Source organism: Lepisosteus oculatus, chromosome 3, assembly GCF_040954835.1.
Source record: "Lepisosteus oculatus isolate fLepOcu1 chromosome 3, fLepOcu1.hap2, whole genome shotgun sequence".
NCBI classification, from domain to species: Eukaryota; Metazoa; Chordata; class Actinopteri; order Semionotiformes; family Lepisosteidae; genus Lepisosteus; species Lepisosteus oculatus.
The window spans coordinates 1,082,909-1,099,914 of record NC_090698.1 but is presented as its reverse complement, the minus strand read 5'-3'; the positions used below and the strand labels follow the sequence as shown (position 1 = coordinate 1,099,914).

The window sequence follows — 17,006 nt, the reverse complement described above, 5'->3', positions numbered from 1 at the left end:
TTTCTTTCGTCAAATGAAAAACAGCACAATCGCATTTTAAGGCGATTTTTCTCTCAAATGATGTTTTTCTTATTGTGAACTCAGTTGTTAGGTTAACAGTGTACCACAACGAGAAGCCCCAAAGTCACATTGTTTCATTCTACCACACTCGAGAACATCAGTCTTGTGCACGAGTGTCTGCATCAGGCCCTACATGTGCCTGTGTGTTGTGGCTGCAGACAGACCAGAACACTTTGACCGTGTGAATTCTTGCTGATAGAACAACGCCAGCAGGACAGAAAGGGCCGACACCCCCATGACCTGACAGGCCCAAGGGACTCACGGTCTCTCTCTTGGGCTCCCGGTCCAGGTCCAGCCTCAGCAGCGAGGTGTTGACCTTCAGCGCCAGCGAGAGGGCCATCAGGCCGCCCGTCTTGATCTCGTTCTCCCGGAGGTCCAGGCGCAGCAGGCGGGGGCTCTCCGCGATGAACTCCGCCACGGCCACAGCACCTGGGCAGGCAGAGACAGGTGGGTTGGCACAGGGGGCAGACCACGGCAGGAAAACGATTTCAACACGGGTCATCCTTGAGCTCAGTAGAGACTGAGATTTCGGCACAGCTAACCGCACCAAAGCTCATTTTTATCTCCTTACGAGCAACTGTACGCACTGGCTAAAATCACAGGAGCCCCACCAAGCACCAAGTCCAGTCTGAACAGGACAGGGGCGTGTCCCACAATGTTTTAAAAAAATTTGAAGCCCGACCCCCTCTCCTTCTTCTGGTGGGACAGCCTCCAGGATGTGCCCCTGGGATCTGCAAACCGCGACTGTGACGGGCGTGGCAGGATCTGCCCTACCTTCGCAGGAGAGCTTGGTATTGGCCAGTCCGAGCCGCAGGACGGAGCGGTTCGCGATCAGCCCGTCTTTCAGCTTGTGAACCCCTTCGTTCCCCACAGAGTTGTGCCCCAGGTTGAGCGTCTCCAGGGTCTGAGTGTAGGGCTGGGAACAGAAAGAGGATGAGACATACAGCACAGATGCAGCCTTGCAGCTGAGAAAGCAGCCTGGTCTTTCACCGCTCAGGTGCAGAAACAAAAGAACCAGCTGCTGGAAGGAGGGATGTGTGGTTTGCTCAGCAGCTGACAAAACGAGGGCAGGATGAGGGTGAAAAGACAGACGGCTCAGTTCTCAGCAAGAACAAGGTGTGAGGCCGCTTCTCACGCTAAACAAACAATACAATAACACAATAATCACTTATAACAGCTTACAAACCACACTGTACTGTAATACTTCACTTGTTAGTCGTGCTAAGCAGCATCAATTAACCCAGCGGTAAAGAAACCACTTCCTCGTTGGGGAGAGCAGCACGCTCTGAGTGGTCTGCTCTCATCACAGACTGCCCTCCTGTGCCCTGATGGTTTCCTGGCTGCTCCAGCCATACTGCTTGAGGGCTTTACTCTGACAGTCCATCAGAGAGAAAACAGCAAAGTGAACTACAGCATTCTGGTGCTGGGAAAAGGCTGATCTGGACTTTTTTTTCTGAGCTGGGCAGATCCTCCCCCAGACCTGAATGTGAGCAAAGTAAAAAGCGTGTGAGAAGGGTCACCGAGCTCGCCCTCACCAGCGCAGATGCCAGGTAGGTCATGCCGTTGTGGGTGAGCTGGTTGTTCCAGAGCACCAGGGTGACCAGGCCCTTCCGCTGCTCCTTCAGCCCCTCGCACAGGTACGAAAGCCCTGCACATCACAGAGCCACATGTTACAAGGGATGGAAACAGAAACAGGCCTCGGCAACGCAGACAGGGAGACAGAACCAGACCGTAACATAACACAGAAGAAAAACAGAGAGGGGCTTTAACACAGCAAAGCAACAGAACCAGGCCCTAACTTGATATATAGAGAGAGATATATCTCTCTATATATATATATGTAGGAGAGAAAGAAAGGCCAGCGCTGCAGGGAGAGAAGACGGACCCGAGTCCATGATGTGGTTGTTACGCAGGTCCAGGATCTGGATGTAGTAGTTGAACTTGAGCAGGTTGCCCAGCTGGGCTGAGTCCTGCAGGCCGTTCAGCTTGTTGTCTGCCAGGTACAGCTCCCGCAGGTTCATGTTCATCTTCAGGGCCGTGGCTGCAGTTCAGAGAGAGGCAGGATGTCAGTGCTGTCAGTCTCCAGCTCAGGGCTTCGGCCCTGCAGGCCTCACGGGGAGCTGGGAAGTCCCCAGCGGCTCAGTGGCTGTGGATCTGGAAACTGTGGATCTACATCAGTCAAGCTGATAATTGATTCGATTCAGCTATTAAGTGATCAAGTGGGAAGGAAACCACTGCTGACAGAGGGGAACATACAGTTTGTCTGTCTAAGCCCAGGAGCAGATATTATCCTTGTAATATCCCCAATACCTGCTTAGAGAACAGAAGACAATTTCCAACAATCTGGATTAATCAGCGTCCTACTACATATCCCACCTTTCCAGAACAAGGCAATTAATCAGGGAAACTCTTACTGTCGCTGAACACACACTCTCACAGGTGAGTTCATATTCAGACCTAATTTTCGGAAGAGAATAGTTCTGAATAGCTCAGAAGATTGTGCCCTGCATTTCTTGCCTAAATTACATCAGGGAAATAAATCCCAAAGTATTTCAATCTATTTCACGTTGCATACTGAAGATTATTGTACATACCTTAAGATATTTCAATCATGTTTCCTCTTTTAACGTACGACTGCGCAGAAGGTAGTATTTGTTTTGAAGAGAGTGCTTTGTGGCTGAGACTACCACAGCGGAGCGTCACAGACCAAGCCGTGGACTGAGGCCGTCCTGACCGTCCCCATGTACACTCAGCACAGTGCGAGCGCCTGCTACTCACCCAGCAGCATGAGCGGCCGTCCGGACAGGCTGGCGTTCTCCAGGTGCAGGACGGCCAGGCTGCTGCTGATGCGCAGGGCTCGTGCCACGAAGGGGGCAGAGTGGTCCAGCAGGGGGGTGTTCCTGGCGTTCAGGTACTGCAGGCAGCTTGTCTGGGACGGGCAGGGACAAGAGGGACATGTGAGGGAGAACCGCAAGGTCGTTGACCCTCCTGCTCTCCTCACACTTGTACAGGGGGTTGTGGTCCTGCTTATGCTGTGACCTTGCTTATGCTCTTTGAAGCTCCACACCAGCATACTGGAGCAATGATGAGCAATTCCAGTGTTTGGGGACCAGTTTTACACACATTTCTGGTGTGGTCAGATCTTCATATAAAGTATTTTCTGCATTCCAATCTAAATCTGGATAATTGCAGTGCTCCTACATGTCTTATTCGAGCTATATCATGTGACACTGTGCGTTAGGAACTGAGCCCTTCTGCAAGGGGAGTTAACATGACAACTCTTCAGTGCTCCGTGAAACAAACAACAGACATGAGATATTTGATCTTTCAGTCAGAATCCACAGCCTTGATGACCTTCCCAATTTACAAGATGCATTTTTATGCTCAATGGATTAGCACGCTTGTACACACATCCAAATAGTTCTATGTTAGATACACCTGGATCAGAGTTGCAGAACTCTCCTGATGTTCTGGAACACCATGTACAGAGGACATGCATATTGCCTACAAATCTGCTGCGTAATCGTGTCATCAGTGAAACTGATCTATTTCACATGCCTCCACCGCACGCCCTCCTCAGTAACAGGAGGACACTGTGGGCTGCCATCCCCCTCAACTCAGACATCAGTGTCTGCCGTACTTCAAGAAACAGCAAAAAGGTATTTGCCCATCGACCGAAGAACAATATAGTTTCTGCACTCAACCTCTTGGCACATGCGGTTTCCAAACTTAACACACATTTGCCCTCAATGGAACAGATGAAACAGCCTCCACAGCCCTTTGCATGAAGCTGTTTCCTGTTTTCAGTCCTGAATGTGCTCTCTCAATGTCCACTGGTGTCCGTGAGTCCTTCTTCCACTAAGTGTCGCCAAGCAGTGCTCTGGGCTGCCTTTGTGATATAATTCACAACTGGCACCAGTTGATATATAATTCATAACTGGCACAAGATCTGATTTTTAAATTCATCTGGATTCCTTTTGTAACAAAGCATGGTTTCAGTTCAATGGCAGTTCTAATAATTAAACACTACAAAGTGCAGAACGACTTCTTTCCCTAAAGCTTCCTCCAAAATGTTGACATTGAAATCTGGGTTTTGCAGAAGCAGAAGTTAAATATTGTCAAATCCCCAGTCTGCATTTTCGTTTTTGGGTTCCTCCTGTTTTCACGAAGATCCTTTTTGACTGGAAGAAGAACAAGGTATGACAGATTCAATCCTTTGATGATCTGAGGATTTCAAGTTTATATCAAAGGGACTATTAACCTTTACATTGAGAATAAATCAGGGTAAAGATGAAGTTGTAGAGAAGAATTGTGGCTTGTTTATAAGAACAAAGAGTTCTCTTTACTAATAATCAGATTAACAAAGATAATCTGAAGAGTGAAGTCTGATCTGCACAGGCCTCTATATTTGAAGTGTGATTCAGGCTGAAACTCAGATTGCAAGTTGTTGCAGCAACATGAGTACTCTTAAGTATAAAAATAACCAGCAAATCTAAATTAAAAAATAAAATCAATTTCCAGTTATGTCTAGGAAATACAATAGTTGCACAATCTAGTAATCAGAAAGGTCTGAAGTTCTGATTCTGTGCCCAAATCCAGGTGTTTCCAGCTCCAGTCCAGTGACCAGAGGGACTGGAACACAGCACAGCCTGTGGAGCACTCACACTTCCCGCAGCGTATAATGAACCAGGACGTGTGAAGATTTATGGTCACAGTAAAAGAGTGGATTCCTAAATCACTCACCAGGCACTGCTGGAATTACAGCCCTGGAGCGCTGGAGAATGAGGAATACCACTGTATGGTTGAATCAGAGCATTTCACCGAGAATCGTCAGACCTGACGCACTGTCTCCTGGCTCACCTTCCTCATCATGTGTGCGGCCGCCTGCCAGCCCCGGGTGCCAATGTGCTTGTTGAAGGAGATGTTGAGGTGCGTCGCCGACTCGTAGTACTCGATCATGTCGAACAGGGCCGAGGCTCCCTGCGAGAGACAAACACCGGGACAATCTCACTGCCGGCTCCAGGTCCCGGGACGAGCGCAGGAGGGAGACGCATTCCCACTGTTCCCGTAAACACAACGGCGGACACAGCGGCGCTTGCTGCTTCGCTAAGGATCGCAGCTCACGCATCATTACAGCCACGTTTTCTACTTCTCTCTCCTGTCTTCTGCCTGTTTCTCCTCTCTCTCAGAACACGTTTCAAGTCGGTGATTTTTGAAAGGCATGGTTAATTCCTCCTTCTCTATGATGACTGATGAATAACATTTTTCTTTGTAAATGTCACCGTGCAGCTGTCTAATTAACTCTCCATTCCTGCCAACAGTTTTTACAGCTCTGATTGACTGATTAACCCCATTAATCCCATTCATTGGTTAAGCACCAGTCAACACTGAGAAAAAGTGTAATGATAATCTGAATTCATCAGTTTATTGAGACATTTTCTGTAGCATTCTATGGCGATAGCAGCAGCCTATTTTTTAACTTGTGTGTTAAATAGTGAAGGTAAATCAGAATAGTTTTCTGACCTGTTTTTATTTTCTAGTGAATAGAAATAAATTAACAAAAACTCAAAGAACAAAGAAATGAATGAACTGAACAAAGAAAGTAATGGGAGTTCAGATTGCCAGTAAATGCTTTCTTGACAGTAAGGGCTGGTGCTGTAAAAAAATCTGATCTAGCAGTTGACATGCTCCTTCCCAAGATACAATCATCAGGCTAGCATGTTAAAAATATTTTAGCCATCTTTAATGTGCATCTCAAGTTTCTAGGACAGCTTCTTTCTACACAAAGCCCAACAAATTGTATAAGAGATTTCCTTCCAGAACTAAGGCCAACGAAATTCTTCAGATGAATGAAATTTTGCCAATCTGGTAGGACATTAAGCTTTAGATTAATCAGTGCACATAGTGCCAGTATGTGCTAATAATTAGCTGAAAGATCATAGTGTCACATCAATGCAGCATAAAAGGACCAGTCTGAGTGTTGCTGGACTGATCAATACATCTCCAGTAGACAAACCCTTCCAGATCACGCAAACGAAGAAAAGCTAAGTCTCTCTGGGGTGGTTTTCTAGCAGCTGTAATGAGAAGTCTTTCCTGCTCACTTGCAAACAAATAGTCAAGGTAGGAAGGAAAACTCACATCTTCATCCAGGTTCGTTTGCTCCAAATCCACCACTTTAAACTGAACTCGTTTGAAGACCTCCTCCAGAGCCTCACAAGCCTTGTAATCCAGTTTCTCACCTGCAGACAGAGGGACAGACAGGCTGACAATCTGAGACCTAAGAACAGACAAGCTGAAGCAGAGGAAGGCAGGCCGAGACACAGAGATGGGCTACAGCAGATGACGTACAAAGACAGACGCAGAACTGGAATGTCAGAGATCCTAGCATGTAGCAATATTTTGTTGGCTGTATAACTGGTTTGGAAATAATAAAAATATCACTCCTTTGCACCATTCAAACGTATATAAGGTCCAGGCTGGATTAAGCACAGTCCAAACTAAACGCTCACTCTTCTCTGGCACGGGTTAGTTTAAAGCTACACTGGACTTGTAACCAGGCCCATGATGTTCGGGAGAAGCTGCTCCTCACAGGGACTGCAAAAGAATAACTAAAATCTGAAAGAGACATGACCAGGCAAGAGCAAGTTCACTGTCTGGCAGAACCTCTTGCAAGTGCAACTCTTAATGCGCAGCGATCACCTCCTAGCTGTCGTTACAACTGAGGGCTTTGCTCTTTTGTTTTTGCGAGACGGAACCTTGCTCATTTACCGACAGCTACCCAGGCAGCTGTCAGTTTTGTCAACAGTATATTCTTTCGTAGTGAGTGAGTGAGCACAGCGCTGTGAGCCAGAAGGCTGGCACTCCGAGCTGCACCAGCAACTCGCCCTCCTCCCTCAGGTCCCAGCAAACAGAAGCGCTGGAATAAATGAAACTGTGGGAGAACTCTGGAGAGATCTGGAAAAGGCCAGGGCTACCACACCAACATTCCTGAGGTCGATTAAGTTTATTTTGCAATACTGTTGTCTCTGCACCCTTACAGTGCAGAACATGGGCTAATAATTTAGCTAATAATCATGTGGGTAAAAGAGGCCAAGTGTGAACCAGTGTTTAGCCTGGCGGGCATTGTGCCAACCACAGCATGTAGGAAAATGATCAGTCACTAAAATGATACAGAATGAAACAAAGGCCAGTTAGACTAATAATAACAATGCTTTGTGGAAATGAGCATTCACAACTCTTCAAAAACCTCTGACGTTCAACACATCTCACCCCCTGCCACTGAAAGTATTCAAGGGTAAAATCTTACTTAATTAGGGGGGTAAACTTCCAGTGTGGTTAGCACTGCTGCCTCACAGCTCTGGGATCCTGGGGTTAGTTCAGATTAGGGAGACTTCTGTGTGGAGTCTGCATGTTCTAGCCAAGTTCACAATGGACTTTTCTTTTGACCCTCACCAGGCTTTAACGTTTCTTGTTTTATTTCATTTGTAATTTCGAGAAGGCAGCAAGAAATTATTCTGGGCCTTGGGCTGGGAAGTTTGGGAGTAGGTTCCAGAAGAGCACACAACCTTTTCTCGGCTCCGTGAAACCGAAGCACTGGTCAAACCTCCACACGGGGGTTGAATTCAGGGATTTTCAAGGCTGGTTTCCACATTCCTGCCTCATTCTTTGAAAAGTACAAGCTCATGTTATTAAGTCAACACATGAACACTAGTGCATTCACGCTCATTCCCTTTTCAGCCGTTTACGGTGCAATGACTCAGCGGAGAGAACCGGCTCAGTGTGCAGGAACAGCGGCCACGCTGCGGGAGACACTGGACCCTGTGGATGGTGCTCGAGAACAGCAGGCAATGGGAATCTAACCTTTGAGCTCCAAACAGTCTATCCGCTGGGCCAAGTCTTTAAATTCCTGAAAAAAAACAAAACACAGATTTCTGTATTAGGAGGCCAGGAGCCCCAAGTCATGTGAAGACAACATATGACTGCCATGGCCTGAATGCTGCAGTGTTCCAGCCACAGCTCTAGGCTCCCAGTACATAAGCAACAGTTTTCAAAAAGCAGAAAGCAATCTTACATTATTAAGTGCACAATGCAACTTAGTAACAGCAGTTTAATAAACTTACAATTTATCTGTCGACTTTCATTTTGAACACCTTAATTTTTTATTCAGCTTCGCCTGTTTTTGAACCACCGGCGGTACCGGTGCAGGTGGGGAGAGAGGACCCTGCACACATCACTCCACAGCCTGAACGTCTGCGTCAGGTGCTCGCCCCTCCAGCACAGGGAGACCCGACCTCCGCTGGTGGAGCAATGTTGCTCTCTTGGGGAGCCCCCTCCAGCACAGGGAGACCCGACCCCCGCTGGTGGAGCGATGTTGCTCTCTTGGGGAGCCCCCTCCAGCACAGGGAGACCCGATCCCCGCTGGTGGAGCGATGTTGCTCTCTTGGGGAGCCCCCTCCAGCACAGGGAGACCCGACCCCCGCTGGAGGGGCGATGCTGCTCTCTCTGGGATCCCCCTCCATCCCACCCTGACAGTGGTCCAGGGCCACCTGCTGCACCCCGGCCACAGCTCGAAGGCTCAGCCTGCACTCTCAGCTCAATCTGCTCCGGAGCCCCACACGCTTGATTCGAGCATGCTGGCTCCCACGATTTTTATTTTTCTACGTTATTGCCAACTCTTTTCTCTGAGAGAGTATTTATATCATCTTACACTCAGCCAGCTGGAAGAAAAAAAAACATCCCACAGATGAGCTAAACTGAACTTTTTTTTAAATACTATGTAAAAATGGGGACACTCGAGCACTGAGCAGCAGACAGTGCGGGTTATTGCTCAGGTGAAATGAATGCGTGTGCAAGGCCAAGCCAAGGCAGAGGCTCACTGGTGCTGCTGTTCCATCCACAGACACACGTACGTCACCACCCCAGCGGGGCAAGAAGGAATCCTTCCAATCCATTACGAGCTGTAAGCTGTTGACATCTCCCTCCCTTGTTTTATACTGGGCACAACAAAAGCTCAGACAGAGCAGCATTGCTCCCGAGTCACACCTCCAGCACAGCCTGCTACAATTCTGTTTGCTGTCAAGGGCAGGGCTGCAGGAAGCAAAACCACAGGCAGCATGAAGTCATGAAAACCGGGTTAAGATCACAATGTGCTGATACCAGGACTCAGGCTAACACCCACACTGCTTCTTAATGACAACAACTTATTTTCGGGGGAAGTAGTCTGCACACATTTGCTCCTGTAAGGGCACTAGGGGCAGAGGGGCAGCCCCTGGGGCGCTCTGAGAAGATGCCTGGTCTGTATGAATGGAAAGATCTGCCTCCGCATGAAAGGAATCTCTATGGAAGCATAAAACCCTGAAAATCATAGCAATACACTCTAGTCTGAGGTTTGATAGCCCAAAATATCAGTGATCCCCCCCCCCATATCCTAATATAATAATATCCTCTGCTGAATAGTAGAAAATACAAAACAATGTATCTAAATGGTCCAGAATTGGGTTAATCAGTAAATTTGATTAATTAGACCCTTCAAACATGAGGCCAGCCAGTTGTAAGCCACTCAAAGATGGCTATAACATGTTTTTATCAAACACTGCACTAGAACACATCACTGTAATTTAAAGACACGGGTAAGGTTACAGACAAGAGGGGGCAGGCCAGCCCATCCAGCTCACTGACCTGAGGATCTTCCAGCGGCAATGACAGTGTCTGGACAGCTTGTTCCACACCCCCGCATCCCTTTGTTTTGAGGTTTTCGTTTGTATTAAAATCCTGTTTTGATTTCCATTCAGCATTTGAAAAATTACACCTGGGCCCTGACGATTATTAATGCACCCCTGAACTTCTCAAAAAGTCAGGTAATCGCTCCCTGTGCTGGCTTTGCGTCAGCCGCTGTGGCCACCAGAACAGACGCATGTCCGGACAGGGGGGCACAGAGCAAACCCCCGTGAAGCCTCTGTAACACAGCGTCCCGGGTCGCGGCCTGCTCAAGCCAAAGCCACTGACTTCCCTTTCTAGCCACCCTCTTCAAGCTCCAGCCTGCTCTTCCAACAGCAGACCACCAGCAGCAGCCGCTGGGTGACCCGGCGCCTCCGAAAGACCCCAGAGAACCGACCTCTTGGGGGGTCCTGAAGCCAAAACACGACTCCAATTCCTCTGCAGGCCCAAGTCAGCGTCAGGCCGGGCAAGCTGTCTGCATGCTCGGGGATGAGAAAGCTTATAGTTTGAACTGCCATGCCAAATCCTTTCACTAATAAACATCCATTCCTGACATTCCTCAGACAGACAGGTGTGTGAGTGTGAGTGTGAGTGTGAGTCCTTGCCCCCCCTCCTTAACTCCGCTGTCAGAGTGCAACCCAGTCGGCTCACAGAGTGCTCTCGGCTGGCCACACACCTCACAAGCGAGACAGGCCACTCAGATCGGGGGGGTGCAGGAAATGTGACACGGTCCTGACAAGGGCCTGGGCCCTTGCATTCTACAGGGGGCTGAAAAGCAGAGGAGCGGCACACAGCAGGCTCTGTGTCTGGGTGGGCTAGCCTGCTGCTCTGAGAGCCACAGGGCCTTGATGTGTGCTTCTGTTCCAGGCTGTGTCTGCTTGCACCAGGCTGCAGCCACCTGTGCACTGCTGCAGCTCGCACTCAGGCCTCTTCCAGCTCCTGGGGGCTGCCTGCTCATCGCTGGGGCACTTAAAAAGCACGTTCAGACACCACAAGCCTGGGTGTGCAGAAAGGTATGATAATCCCTTAAAAATCTGCAGGGTCTCTAAATACATATTTCTACCAAATAAAACATCAATGTAACTGAAATTCAGCATTTCCACACCCCTTCAGGACTCATATCTCCTCACAGATTCAGAACTCTTAGTCTCACAAAAAAGAGCTCCTGCACTTTTCTTTTCTTTGAACAGGCGGTCCTTTTATTCTACAGCCCTTAGCTTCAGCACTTGTTCCTGGAGGCCCGCGGGCACGTTTCTGCAGACACGAGTGTCACCGACAGGATGTGCACAACAACGTACTGCACATCACTGCCACAGCTCAGGCACCTGAAGGAGGCTTTAGACAGGCCGCCGTGTCTACCAAGTAATTCAAATCCTCATTGCAACAGCACAAAAGACACAGAATTACATTGTGCAAAATGGCACTTTTTAAAGCAGGGAGCAAAAGGCAATGCACACTGCAGAAAGGCCGTGTTAAATTGTTCGAGGTTGGACCTGCTGGATACGAGTGTCAGGCTGAAGCCGTGCTGCACAGGTGAGAAGGTGTTTCCCTTCGAATGTTGTAGAACTGACCTGCACAGGAGCAGGAGAGTCTTAGTCCCGCTGAGCAGTGTGTGGAGGCTAGGGGACACAGCTCAGTGTGCACAGCAGCTCAGGCCATCTCAGCTTTCACTTCAACTTCTCTGAGCTCTGTTGTCTGTGCTTTTTTACAGATGGGCAGGGCTCCCAGGAATCTGAACCAGTAAAGCCCCTGCTAAGAGCATCAGCTGTGACACACAGATCACTGGTATGGGCCAAGCAGGGTGACAATAATATAAAACAAATTCAAGAAAGAAAAAGATTAAATTAAACATGCTGAAGCTTTCAGAACAAACCATAGCAGTATGAGGCATCTTTCTCCAGTGGTGTGTGTCCTTTAGGTGACAGGAGTTTTCCACACTGACTAAGAACATATTCAGGGCTCATTGTGAGTCATGAGTAACAGTAGGAATTTCACACTAAGGCGGCACATACTGAGACAGGGCGAGCTCAGTCCCCGACCCCTTCCAGCCCTGCAGGTTCAAGGACAGGAAGCTGAGGCTGCTCACTTCTTCTCACCTCCAGCTTTTGCAAAACCTGCCAGCCGGAGTCGGCAGCCTCACGGGGGACGGCCGCCGTTCATAACGTTCCCAAACCAATTAACACACCGCTCTGTGTGTGCATAAAGCCAAAGGGTACAGCATCCCATCCGATCTGGAAATTCAGTGGAAATCCGTTCTTTTTTACACAAGCAGAAGATGAATGGTGCCAAAGTGTGGTTGATAGTAGTTCACTGTGCCTGCTCAGTTTTGCAAACAAGCTGATACTCTAGTTGGATGCTGCTGCTTATACCCACAAGCCTTGAGCAACAGTGAACCACACCAGACCTGACAAACCTGTTTTGTGTTTTCCCTCATCAGGTAGATGCCATATCCTGTGGTCCTTGCAACTTGTTTATGGTGTTAACACTACTGTCAACTGTCTTGACACCTCCGTGCATCTCCCCAAAGCACTCAGGGGACACGGTGTCGTACGAGCTGGTGGAATAGTGACCGTAATCGTGTAATTCAATGAGAAGCTCAACCCACTCCGGTTCTCACCGAGCCTCTCCTTGCCCACATGGGTCACGAAGAGAGAAGGACAAAAGATAGGGGTCATGCGCCACACGTCACTTGTAAAGCTCACTCCGTGCAGCACAGCTTCTGCTCTGTTCTCCTCATGCCAACGTAAGTGGCAAAGTCAAAGACTCCAATTCAATGTCAGCTGTGCAGTTCATTAGCTGTTACAGATGACCAAAACACTAGAAATCTAAAAATTAAGAATTGTTAAGCCATAATTATGGCAGAAAGATTAAGCAGCTAGCCCTCCCACACAGTGCTCTGCAAAGGGTGAAAACTGACTCTCATTGTGACTTTGAGAGAGACAGCAATACAATGTAATCATTGTTCACGGCCAGCAGAAACAGCCTGCTGTGTTATCTCCTTGCTGTCCAAGCACTGATGATGAGACTGGGAAGGAAATAATAGAAATGCAAATTCTCTCTGCAGAGGGCAGCTTTTTTTACCAGCTCATTTTTTTTTATCATGAAAAATTCTTCAGGCTGGGTGCCTGTTCATTTACATATATGAATTTGTAGCAGGCAGGCAGTCACAGGCCAGTTTCTTCTGCCCAGCGTGTACTTTTTTTTTTCCTGATACACAATAACACACCTGCAAAACAGAATAAACAACTAAAAAACCTGACAAAGCCACAACATTGAAGAGCCAAGCACCTTCTGTTAGAAATTTAAGAATGTAAAAGTGGACATGCACACTGATTATGTAAAATATTTAAAGACGAGACTGCCTGTCTCATTGTCAGCGAGCGAGCAGGAAAGACCAAGGAAAGACTTCACAAGCCTTTGGAAACAACATGCGCTTTCACAAAACATCAGTAAAAATGTGGACATGTCATCTGAAAATACAGATGGAGGCTTTAAACACATCCCCTCCTTCAGGAGCAGTGTGTGGAATTTGTGAGATCCACATGCACAACTTTACATATATCCTCAAGAAGGCAGCAGCCCTGCAATATAAAATTAGAGATGAACAAGCACTGGCACATATTGTCCCAAGAAAATGTGCTAATAAAGAAAGGCTTTTAAAATATAATGCATTTGTTCCGAGGGTAATCTGTCACGTAAAGTTCAGAAGATTTCTCTCAAGGCTGTTCTTTAAACATCAGTCTTTAATTCTGCCTGAGTTAAAGCTTCACTGGTACTCTTGAGAGTTCTACCAAACACCATAGCTACCTGACATCAACATTTTCAGTTGCTTTGTAAAAAGAACTAATGATCTGCGCACCCACCCACACAGTTTTTAAATATTTTCTACAGACTGTGACAATGCAGGAAGCTCAAGACTCACTGGGATTAAAGGATGGCGCAAGAAAATCCTGGGAGAAGTTTTCCTATGAGTACCAGCTGACTGCAGCTAACCTGTACAGATCTCCCCCTCTTTGAATCGCAACATGCAAGGTCCCTCTGCTCTCTCCTTTGTGGCTCAGGTGCTGCCAGCCACGAAGTAACAAATATAAATATACACTGAGGGCCGTGCAGCGCACTTGGTACAAATGTTCTGCCTAAGCACTCAAGCCATAAAGAAAGAAACACAAACAAGCATGTAGTGTAAACTTAGCCCATGGGGCTGCATGAGCTCTGGAGTTCACACACTATGTCAAAGCTACACATGAACTTCCAAGCCATAGGATGTCTCCCCAGAGTCCCACATTCAAACGAACAGTAGAGGGATGTAACTGAACCCTGACAGAAAACACAATGCTGTGACACTGTTTTATCAGGACAGAAGTTTTCTCATTCTATCAATTAAAGGCATGGAGGCAGACATCAAGGTATGGACAGTAATAGACCTGTGTGTCTGGTCATTTGTTTGACTTAAAACTCAACAAGCGGTAAAACGTGCTCTGGCACAACTCACCTAGAAAATGTTCACCGTCACGAACCATCTTCCTTCAGCTAAGCTCTGACCTGGAGCCACAGCACAGGCAGGACCTTTTCCAAGTTACTGCAGCTGGACATTTCTACAGGAGCTCTGTGACACATCAGTCCCAGTGTCTCTGCTCCCGTACCTACCTGCTCTGCTGGCTTCAGCTGAGGGGTGTCAGACTCTGCTGTCTGTGATCTACCTCGCTGTCAAGCCAGGAAAACACGACCAACAGTTTTCTGCTGTCCTGAGGTTCACTAGCAAACCAGCCCCTGCACTGCAAGCTTGCACACCTCAGACCATTGTCTCCTGGGGAGTCATGAAAAGCACAGGCTCAGCTGCACCGGCAGTCCCCGGCCAAACAGAAAAGCACCCCTAGCAGAGTGTAGGTGGCTTTGTGTTGCTGGAACCCTGTGCTTCTGAGGTGACCTTCCAGCCTGTTAGACATCAGGCCAGCCAACCACAACTCAACCGCCTCTTGTTAAAAGCAAAAGATAAAACACTCAATGTCAATGTCAAGAAACCCTGCCCTACTTGTAAAGCCCAAGTGATTTAAAACAACAAGACGGGAGACTTCCAGCATGTTGTATAGTGACTGCAAACCCACAGTCTAACCATGCTCATCATGTTGAACTGCAGGGACCCTCACAAGCCCTGCAGTGGGCCAGGCTGGCAGCCTGACTGTGCTGGCTTCACCACATTAGGCTGATAATACCGTGTTGTGAAGTGAGTGCAATCACAGCAGATCACTCTCACATTTTTGTAAACAGAGGTAACTCCACAGACACTGCTGCCTGACCTCATTAGGACTCATTCCATGCACTCTGGGAAGTCCATCTTCCTCACATTTGTCAGCTCTCTACCATCTTGGATGATTTTGTGATTAATAATAATGGTCTGCTGCACCGCAGACAGGAGGTACCTACAGTGTTTTAAGCATGACAGTACAGGTATAATTATGAAGAGTTATTTTCAGTCCAGAGTGATGTTTGGAATTCTCTTCAATGAAGCAAAGACACACCGCAGTAAAAAATGTTACAGAACGAGCTCAGCCCTCCAGAAATGTCACAGCTGTGCTCTGCACGGGTTGTCTCATGATCTCCACTCCAGCTGACAGTCAGCAGGAATGTCCGAAGACAGAGAGGTAATAATGAGTCAGCCATGCTTAAAAAGAGGGACCTGTCACCAGTTCTGCAGAGCTGCTTTAGGTTGTCTACCTACTCCAGAACATCAGACCTCAAACCTCAATATTTTAATGAATATTTGATTGCAATACTGAATCGCCATGTGTTTCCAGCTGTGACTCGAGATGCACAGGCAGAACGAGGAGCAGCAGACAAGCTCCTCCAACACATACCCCTTCAAACCAGCTGCAAATGCCACAGGGGGCGCTGTTTCTTTGAGAACCGGGTTGACTAACACTGACCTACCTGGCTCTGTTAAACAATTCCCCACTGCTGGGGGAATCCTGTTCACAGTTGACAAGTGACACAATGGATATTTTTAATTGTAGTAAGAGTTTGCCCTTCAGGCGAGTTGTACAGCTGTGCTCCATGTTTTCCGTTGCATGACCTCACTCTAAACTTTCTTTTGAGCAGTTATGTTTGTCACTGAAATAAACCAGATCTTCTAGCTGCAAACCAAGGCCAGAGCTGCATTTCATGTCTACAAGTCTGCCGCTGAGCGTTGTGCCTCTTCAGTCCCTCAAGCACTGTTTACATGGGAAGCTGATCACTACACCCAGAGCCCAACTAGGACTTCAGCCCTGCAGGCTAGTGACATGTATGCCTGGGGCTGTGTGTTCATTTCAGCTGACTATGTTAATGAGACACCCCAACAATCTTCATTTTGACAGCATAAAGATGTACATAATTTAAATAACGCAAAACTCTTAACTAAAATACATCAAAATAATTAGGGCTGATAAGGATAAAAAAAACATCCTACACCCAGAGAACAATGAATACATTTGACTAATCTGGGATATAGTGAAGATGTAATAACTGCTAATTGCTTTTTAAAGTGAGGCATGGCTTGGTAAGATAAACCCCAGAAATGTGGAACACTATGTGTCACGTCTTTCCATTGTGCTCAATTCCATGGTTATACCATTCACTGTGCAACTTTTCCACTCCCTCGATTTTTACAGTTCAGCAATTCTTTTAAAAGTAATTTCCCTAAAGGCATTAGCTAAAGAAATACTTTGTATAATAACACATCCCCATCTGCACAGATATTAAAGCAAACAATTTGTGTAAAAGGTACAACTTTCAACATCCTGTTTTTTTCCCTCTCGTGTAAATTTTTCCCTAGCGTGACATGTGAAAGTTAGTGATTCATGTGAATGTTACTTCACTTAAAGCTTTTACTTCCTTTGAAAAAACTACAATTTTTCTGGAATTTGTTTTCCCTGGAACAGGAAAATAATATTTAATTTCTTGAAAAAATGAAAAAAACGGTTAAACAATAAAAATTATGTAATTATTAAAGCTGAATAAAAATAAATGTTGTATGTAATTTTATGGAGAATTTGCACTAGTAGAGCACGCCACATACTGACAATGCAATTTCATGCTTTTGCACCACCAAAGGAGAAAATAATTTTACATTTATGCGATATTGACTACATTTACCACTTACTGATTTCAAATCATGATGATTACTGACGACTCTGTCTGGCACACTGCTGATGAAACCCGGGCACTGGCTCAATTGTACCTTCAACCCACTG

At 47.0% G+C, this 17,006-nt stretch overlaps 1 protein-coding gene across 1 annotated transcript in view; it reads right to left on the bottom strand.

The window, feature by feature from the left end:
• The window catches only part of ppp1r37 (protein phosphatase 1, regulatory subunit 37), a 45,499-nt gene that overhangs the window by 10,969 nt on the left and 17,524 nt on the right, over window positions 1-17,006 (bottom strand). The window contains exons 3-10 of the mRNA XM_015340994.2: window positions 7,921-7,966; window positions 6,199-6,299; window positions 4,921-5,040; window positions 2,839-2,989; window positions 1,946-2,101; window positions 1,596-1,708; window positions 835-976; window positions 323-489 (exon numbers count right to left, since the gene is read on the bottom strand). Of these exons, the coding sequence (XP_015196480.1) occupies window positions 323-489; window positions 835-976; window positions 1,596-1,708; window positions 1,946-2,101; window positions 2,839-2,989; window positions 4,921-5,040; window positions 6,199-6,299; window positions 7,921-7,966 (996 nt within the window). The remainder of the gene's footprint in view (window positions 1-322; window positions 490-834; window positions 977-1,595; window positions 1,709-1,945; window positions 2,102-2,838; window positions 2,990-4,920; window positions 5,041-6,198; window positions 6,300-7,920; window positions 7,967-17,006) is intronic.